The sequence below is a fragment of the Lactuca saligna genome, chromosome 9 (assembly GCF_052625555.1).
Source record: "Lactuca saligna cultivar CGN05327 chromosome 9, ASM5262555v1, whole genome shotgun sequence".
NCBI lineage: Eukaryota > Viridiplantae > Streptophyta > Magnoliopsida > Asterales > Asteraceae > Lactuca > Lactuca saligna.
This window is the reverse complement of record NC_136425.1, coordinates 54,956,230-54,965,431: the sequence shown is the minus strand read 5'-3', so window position 1 is coordinate 54,965,431 and position 9,202 is coordinate 54,956,230. Positions and strand designations below refer to the sequence as shown.

Here is a 9,202-nt window from a genome sequence, read left to right as displayed (position 1 = left end):
GATTCACAACTCTCACTACCGAAATGAATATAGATGGGATCTTCTTAACTAAATCTGAGATAAAAAAAAGTTGTTGCATGCTCTTCCAAAGTCATGGGAGATGAATGTAGCTGTTATTAAGAAAATCAAGGATCTAAATCGCATGACTCGTGCTGAAACAATGGCGATCATCAAATCTTGTTATATTGATGATAAACAATGAAAGATTAACCATGTGAATTCGTACTCGACTGCAAATCTCAGAATTTCCTCCAAAAACGCTCTTTCATCAATCATTCCTTCTTCAGGTCAAGCATTTGTTGTTCAACAATCTCAGATCCCAATCATTGCTACTACATCATCAATGTCTCAATCGCAAAGCCAGCTGCATGTCAATTCTCAAGCTGCTCCTTCCTCCAATGTACCAGTTGTGGCCTCTTACTCAAACACAAAGGAATGTGATGACAATCTTGCCTTTGTCGTAGGACTAGTAAACTACTATACTGATCTTGTTGCTGGAGATCTTCCACCTCAGTTCTCATTTGCTGATTTGGATTAGATTCATCCAGAAGATGTGGAAGAGATGAACATCACATGGCAGATAGCTATGGCAGTATTCAGAGCTAAGTAGTTTGCCAAGAATACTGGGAAGAACAAGTGGGCTATGAATGCTAACAAAAAGGTGGGGTTCAACAAAGGGAAGCTGCCTTGTTTCAACTCTCACGAGCCAGAACATTTTTCTCTTGAGTACCCGAAGCTGGATAGAAGATTGAACAATGATAGGATAATGGTTGCAGTGGGAAACAATTGGGGAGGTGCTCATGTCAACGGTGAGAAGGCTATGGTTGCTCAGTCATTTGAATGGGAGGACCAGACTCAAGCATTGAACATTTCAAAACCTGAGAATGCTCGCTGGCCCAAGTCAATGATGAAGCTCCCATGAAGAATGTTGCAGCTGATCCAGAAGAAAAGATGATGGAGCTGCAGTTTGCACTAATGGTATCTTCTACTTCTGAACCCAAGAAAAGTGAGGTAAGTTTACCTTCTTGTTCTCAGGCATGTGATGATTATGTTAAACTTCTTTGTGAGGAAATAGAATCATTACGTAGAGAAGTAGAGGACCTTAGATATGAGGGCTATCAACTTAGAAAATGACAAAAACCCCTAAAGGCCTAGTTAGAAACAAAAATAAAGGATTTAGGAGATTTAAGGAAGACTACAGTAACAAATGAGAAAACTATGACTATATCAAGAAACAGAATGCTGAGTTAATTACTGAGCTTGATACATTAAAAGACAAATTTGAAACTACAAATTTTCATTTTAAAAAGTATGATATATCAAGCGAGGTAGTTGCCAACATGATTGACCATTGCCTGTAATTCAAACAAAACCAGAAAAAGGCTTTAGGATACGATAAAGTGCCTCCTCCTTTCGATCACAATTATCAGTATCACCCTGTCTCTGATGAGGAGATTGCCAACGAATCTTTCATGGTTTATGGCAAGCCAACAGGTTTTGTTTCTGGGCGAGTTATTGATGTTGAAAGTTTTAACGATTCTGCTTCGCCTGCAGATCAATCCTTTGATCAGTCAAAGCATGAAGTTGACGGATCTGTTTCTGATAACAAAACTGAGTCTGAACCTGAAGTTTTAGTTTTAAATAAAGAATTTATTATTTCTAATGTTGAAAATGACAATGTTTTTCATGATACTTATGCTTCTGCTGATACTGAATTAAACTTTTTTGAAGTGTTTGACGAATTGTTTGATAATTCTGATGTTTGTAGTGCTTCTGATGAAAACACACGAATTCCACAAGTTACACCATCCGATGCACCCTCACTTATCTCACAACCTGCTTCTTATACATGTTCTTGTGGGAAAAATAAGGATGTCAGGAAGGAAAATAAATCTGAGAAAAGCAGTACGCGTTTTAATAATAAATATATTTGTTTTAACTGTCGTATTCGTGGACATATAGCTAAGAATTGTCCAAATAGGATTTTTGTACATTATATGTCACCAAGAGGAGAGAACAAATCTAGAGGAAGCTCTTTAACTAGAAAGTCCTCCAGAACTCGTTCTCAGGGTGATGATTGGAAGGATAATCGAAGTAGAAAAAGGGCAGTTTATCAAAAGAACAAAAAGGTGTTTCATGAAAACGTTACAAACTATTTTCTAAAACCGAACAAGGCTCCGCCAAGATCGGTTTCGTCAAAGAGCAGTTCCGGATCTTCAACCAATTCTGGTAGAACATCTAGATGCTCAATACAAACTGATAAGAAACCTATTTCAAAACCACCTGTGACTGTTATGAAACCCAAATATTAATGGATGACCAAATTAACTTCCAATCAATCATTTCCATCCTCTGAAAAAACTAAAAATGATTATTCAAAATTGAAAATTTTAAAGGATCAATCAGAGAAAGTGAAGGGTCAACCCAGGAAAGTGATGACCTGGGTTCCCAAATCTAAATGATCCGGCTCATTTTGCAAGGACAGTTGCGGAGGAATGTCGTCAGACCTTGGTACGTCGACAGCGGCTGCTCTCGTCATATGATAGGAGACATCTCCCAACTAAGCAACATCCAATCCTTTAATGGGGGATATGTTTCCTTTGCGGGCGGAGAAGGTGGCAAGATCACTCAGAGAGGAACCGTTACAAATGGAGTGCTAAGATTTGAAAATGTTAACTTTGCTCTCGAGTTAAAACACAGCTTGTTGAGTGTTTCACAAATTTGTGACAAAGGATATTCTACTCATTTCACCGACAAAGAGTGTATGATTCTCAAGCCAGGCATTGTCATCCCAGAAGAGTGGATTCTTGTCACATCAAATCGGGATGGAAATGCTTACATTATTGATATGAACAGCAACATTCATGAGCAAGTCACTTGCCTCTTTTCGAAGGTCTCACAACAGAACGCAATGTTCTGGCACCGAAGACTTGGTCATGCTAACGCCAAGAACCTAAATTTTCTTGCGAAGAATGAGATGATCCATGGTTTACCTGTGAGAGATTTTATAACTTTTGAGAAGTGTGTGTCATGCGCCCAGGGAAAACATCATAGAAAACCACACCTGCCAAAACATGTTAACTCAATCAGTCAGGTGCTCTATTGATTACATATGGATTTATTTGGTCCAATCAAGGTCCTCAACATCAACAAAAATTCGTATTGTCTGGTTGTGATTGATGACTTCTCTCGTTTTATGTGGGTTTTCTTCTTATCCAACAAAGTTGGGGTTGCTGATCTGATAAAGAAATTCATAGTGTTGATTGGGAACAAACCAACAACCGGATGAAGGCGCTTCACACTAATAATGGAACAGAATTCAAGAATGATGTTCTTGATCATTTTTGCATAGAAAAGGGAATTATGCGTCAATACAGCTCTACTCACACACCTCAACAAAATGGTGTTGCTGAGAGAAGAAATAGAACATTGAAAGACGCTGCGAGGATGATGCTATATGACTCCAAGTTACCTGTTTTCTTCTAAGGCGATTAACACTTCTAACTACGTTCAAAATTGCGTTTTAATCAATAAAGCTCAGATGAAGACTCCGTACGAAATTCTATATGGTCATAAGCCTTCTGTCAGTCATTTTCGCGTATTTAGCTTCCCTTGCACCCTTCTTCACCTGGAGTCCAACCCAAATTTCAATACCAAATTCGATGATTGTTATTTCGTAGGATATGTTGCACGCACCGCGTATAGGGTTTACATTAAGAAGACAAAGCAGATTGTAGAATCCTTCGATGTACGCTGGCTGGAGGAAATGAAACGGATTCACGAGTGGACCCTGATTGGTTATTTGATTACACATCGTTCTTTAAGTCCATTAATGTGTCTTTAGATGGTTCATCTCGGTCTTCCTCTGGTTTGAAGATTGTTTCTGAAGACGAAGACGAAGAAGTTGTTTACAGACCTCCAACAGAATCCTCTTCACCTTCTGAGGGGGAGTCCTCTACTTCACCTGAGGGGGAGTCATCAGCTTCACCTGAGGGGGAGACATCTATTCCACTAGGTAGTCCAAAATATCCAGTTCAAAATGATACTCTTGGTGCTGATGCTACACCTCTTACTCTTGTTGAAAGAGAGTTCATGTCTAGAGATGCTTCCGCTCTCACTTTAACTTTTATGGAACTACCCTCAAGAATTCAATGCGATCATCCGATCGAAAACATCATTGGTCAGCTGGGAGATGGAGTTAAAACTATAAGTCATAATGGAGATGTTAATGCATGTCTCTATTCTTGCTTTATCTCTCAAATAGAGCCTAAGAACATTGAAATGGCTTTGAATGAGCCCAACAGGGTAGATGCTATGCATGAGGAGCTGAATCAATTTGAGAAGCTTAGGGTTTGGAAATTGGTTAAGTTACTGAAGGGAAAAAAGTTTCTTGACACACGTTGGGTCTATCGAAACAAGCAATATGATTCCGGAGTCATAGTGCGCAATAAAGCAAGATTGGTGGTTTGCCGGTTTAGACAGATCGAGGTTCTTGACTACACTGAGGTTTATGCTCCAGTAGATCGCTTGGAGGCTATTCGTATCTTCCTTGCATATGTTTCCTACATGAACTTCACGGTTTACTAAATGGATGTCAAGACAGCCTTCTTGTATGGCAAGGTGAAGGAAGAAATCTATGTTGTTCAGCCCCCTGGGTTTGTTAACTCGAATTCGTTAACTCGAAGTTTCCTAATCATGTCTACAAGTTGGACAAGGCTTTGGATGGATTGCATCAAGCTCCTCGAGCGTGGTATGCAACTCTCACAAAGCATTTGCTCGAGCATGGATACTCTCGTAACACTATCGATCAAACTTTATTCATCAAGCATGGTGGTAACGATCAGATTCTAGTCCAGATCTACGTTGATGACATTATCTTTGGGTCTACCAATCCACAACTATGCAAAGAGTTTGAAGGCGTTCTGAAAAAGAGGTTTGATATTAGTTCATTGGGTGAGATGACCATGTTTCTGGGGCTTCAGGTCAAACAAAATTCAACCGGAATCCTGCTCCATCAAGCTAAGTATATGGAGGATATTCTTGAGATGTTCGGGTTCCATGACGCAAAACTTGCATCGACGCTGATGGCCGAAAGACCCCTGCTGACTCCAGATACTAGTGGCGAATCCGTAGATCAGACTCACTACAGATCGATGATCGAATCATTGATGTATCTTACTGCAAGCCATCCAGACATCATGTTTGCATTTTGTCAATGCGCACGTTATCAGGCTAATCCTAAACTTTCACATTTTATTGTTGTCAAAAGAATCTTTCGGTATATCAAACGAAGCCCAAAATTGGGTCTTCGGTACCCGAAAAATATTGAATTTGATTTATATGCATTTGCTGATAGTAATTATGGAGGCTATGAGCTTGATAGGAAATCTACTTCAGGAGGGTGTCAATTCCTTGGAGACAGGCTGGTGTCATGGCAGTGCAAGAAACAGCATACCGTCTCAACCTTAACAGCGGAAGCGGAATACGTTGTTGCATCTGCTTGTTGCTCTCAAGTTATCTGGATCCAATATCAGTTATTGGATTACGGTTTGAATTATCTAGAAACCCCCATTTACTGTGATAAAGAGGCTGCGATTCAAATTGCTAAAAATCATGTCCAACATTCCAAAACCAAGCACATTGATATCAAGATTCATTTTATCAAAGATTGTTATGAGCGTTCGCTCATCCGGCTAGAACAGGTTCCCACTGCTAATAATGTGGCAGATCTGTTCACCAAGCCTTTTAACAAAGCTCGATTCGATGTGCTTGTGGGATTTTTGAAAATGATTCATTTTGAGGATTAACTTTTTGTTTTAGGTTAGGATAGTTTAAATTTGCGCATTTTAGTGTTTTCATTCTCTCCTATGCACAAATTTATGGGGAGAATTCAACAAAAACCAAACAAAAAAAATGAAAATTTCAAAAATCCAAAAACATTAAAAATTAAAAAATCAAAAATATGTTGATAATATCACTTGATGGGAACCTACTGGTCACATTAAAAGAGCTCGTATCTAGAACTGTGGATTAACTTTTCGTCGATGTGCGGATTCTGTCCTTAATTCTGGTATTGATGGGGTGACTGGGGAATTCCGATAAATTAGGTATGTAGAAGATTATTTTCTTTCTTTTTGTCTATTAGTCATAGGTTGCCTCGTCTGGGTGATCGAGAGATCTGACCTGGACTGTAACATACGCAACTCTATCCTTTTGCATCCTTTATCTATGCAATTCTTTCTATCTATTAGCCATATATTGTCTCCTTTGCGTGACTTACAATCCGACCTGGTACACAGTATATGCATCAATCTTTTTTTTAATCCCTCTAAAATTGGAAGAGATCCGACCTGGGTGTATAGCATATGTATTCTAAATCTATCTTCTCTCTCAATAATTGTCTACTCACCTGATGTAAGGAGTATTCTGGAAGTCATTGATTATTGGAGCATATCAGGAAGCGGGAAACATGTTCTAGTATAATTAAAATTGAACAATTTCATGTTGTCTGTAGATCTCGTTGCTCAATTTAGGTAGACAACAATATCCCTGGTAGTCGTCAGCTAAATGGTTTCTAGGAATTTTTTAAAAAAAATTGGAATAAAAATGTCTTGTCTTTATTATCTTTTCCAAATTTATCACAATTTTTCGTGTTCAAGTGGATCACAATACCGACGATCGACCAGACATTGACATGAAAGTGAAGGTATCAACAAGTGGATTAAGGCTATCTAACAACTTTGATCTTTGTGTCACAAAATTATATTCAGTGTTTGTTGAGGCAAGTTTAGTCTTATTGTATTTTTTTATTTTTTATTTTTAGTTTTATTTTTTATTTATATTTATAATTGTCAAAATTTTAAATTTTTTGAAATTATTTTATTTTTATTTTTATTTTGTTTTTAGTTTATGTTATTTTTAATTTTAATTTTATTTTTTTAAATCCTCAAAAAGTTTTATTTTTTTAAATATTTGGGATTTGGACTGTGCATTATACTGTGTGGAAGACAGGTAAAATTGAACAGGGTATAAATTGAGAGTTTACAGCCGGAATCTCCTCCATTCCTCATTTTTCTATTTTCGGCCACAAACCCTCTCTCATCTTCGAAATTTTTTTTTCTTGTTTTTGTGAAATTGTTGGGTGAATCTTGAAGGTAGGTCAAAACCGACTATGAATATGTGATTATCTCATCAAATCGAAGGGTTTGGGGGCTTCAATCGAAGAAAAATCATTTATCAGAGCTTACGACTGAAGCTTACGGCCAGGGAGCTTACGGCCGTAAACCCCGTTTGCGGCCCAGAGCTTATGGCCACGAGTTTACGGCCGTCAACCCTAGGTTGACCGTAAACTCCAGTTTGGTCAAAATGATTTTTAGGGCCAAAATTAAATCGATTAGTTAAGAAAACTTATAACATTAATTGCTCAAATATCTTTGTTTTCTTATTTGGCTCATTTTAGTGCATATCAAATGTTAACTTGAAAGTTGTGGATATGCACAACCTGGCTATCCTGCTGGCTGATCCTCGTGCAGCACATAGAGAATTCAAGTCAATGATCCACAGGCTGAGAGACTGTTGCTTGGCTTCTGCCATCACTGTGAATCCTGTAGTTTATCGGGATATAATCAGGGAATTCTTGCAGACTCCTAAAATGAAAAGAGATAATGACAGAGCAGTTACTGTTGATGCAGTTGTGAAAGGATGCAAGATTGTGATTACTGAATAATTTATCAGACAAGCTTTGTTGATTGATGACCAACCAAATTTTCCTACTGAAATTGGGATAGAAGATGCCCAGAAGGTACTTAAGAAGATGGGTTATGAAGGCACTTTTCCTCCCACAGTGAAGAAGCTTATGCCACCATATTGGAGATTCTTGGCTGATGTCTTTGTGAGTTGTATTTTTGGCAGGAGGTCCGGCGCTAATGAGATCTCTCTAAGGAACACTGGAGCCATTGCGTCTCTCGCGGCAGGGATAGACTTCAATTTCTCGAGGTTTATCCTGGATGAGTTCGTGGTGAACATCAACGCAATAACCTGAGATACTTTCTTGATGTATCCGAGGTTCATCCAAATGTTTATTAACATTCAATTTCTTGAGATGGTCAAGGAGGGTGACACTCATGATATGAAGTCACTAGGTCCTCACACTGTTGGACTCATCAAGCAAAATCGCAAGGGTAAAGTGATTTTCCAAGGACTGTATCCGCTTGTAAAGTTTGGAAAATTTGCTGAATTAAACGAAAGCTCTGAGTCTCATGGATCGTCTGATAAAATATCCTCTGATCCTGCTTCTTCAGAAAGGGTGATTTCAGAAGATGAAGTTATCACGGTGTCAGAATATGACGAAGAAAGAGAAGATACAGTAGTTCCCAATGCAGTTGTGGCTGAGGAACATGATCTGACATCAGTTCCAGTACAAAGTGATTACAATGAAGGGTCTTCAAAGAGTATGACTGAAACTAACTTGTATGAAGATCTTGATCTTACTGGCTTCGATAAGGATGAAATTCTGGTGAATTTTGGAACCAATGAAGATTACTTGTCAACTGAAAATCTCAACTAACTACTTGACAATATCGATGATGTTGCTCAAAGAGTATGACTGAAACTGACTTGTATGAAGATCTTGATCTACTTGACAAACAAGTGGTTGAAACAACAACTGCTATGGTGACGGTTTCAGGGAATCCTCCCCTTGACATTGTTTCTCCTACTACAAAACCACTTTAGAGTGATCATACAACAACCCAAACCTCTAAACCTCCTCTGAAAAGAAGAAGACGTGATCGCAGACAGGGAATTCTTGATTCTGATATACTTCAAGACCTCCAAATTCCTCCAACCACCACTCCTATAATTGTCTCATCAGAATCTATCAGTGAAGGTCCTAGCACCACGAATGAAGCTGGCGGATCTTCTATTCCTATAGGATTATCTCCTCCCCAGCCAGATCTCGATGTTTCCTCCGTAAGGCTGGCCCTGCATTTGGCTCAGGAACAAGGTTCAGAGCCTTCTCCTACAGCCAAAGGAATTTCTTTTAGGGAAGGTATCACTGGAAAAGACAATCCTTCTATTGTTGAGCTTCAAAAAAAATAAGTTTGCTAAATCAAAAGAACATTGAGCTTGACAATAAGGTGGTTGATCTTATGAGTGAAAATATCATGCTCAAGACTCAAGTTTTTGATCTTGAATAAGATAA

At 38.5% G+C, this 9,202-nt stretch overlaps 1 protein-coding gene across 1 annotated transcript; it reads left to right on the top strand.

Annotated features, from left to right (window-relative positions):
• Positions 1–3,457: 3,457 nt before the first annotated feature.
• LOC145016354 (uncharacterized) lies at positions 3,458–7,726 on the top strand. Its single transcript, XM_078974699.1, has 5 exons — positions 3,458–3,797; positions 3,845–4,506; positions 4,827–4,933; positions 5,357–5,615; positions 7,460–7,726. The coding sequence occupies exons 1-5, from the start codon at positions 3,458–3,460 to the stop codon at positions 7,724–7,726; spliced, it is 1,635 nt and encodes a 544-aa protein (XP_078830825.1).
• Positions 7,727–9,202: the final 1,476 nt, after the last annotated feature.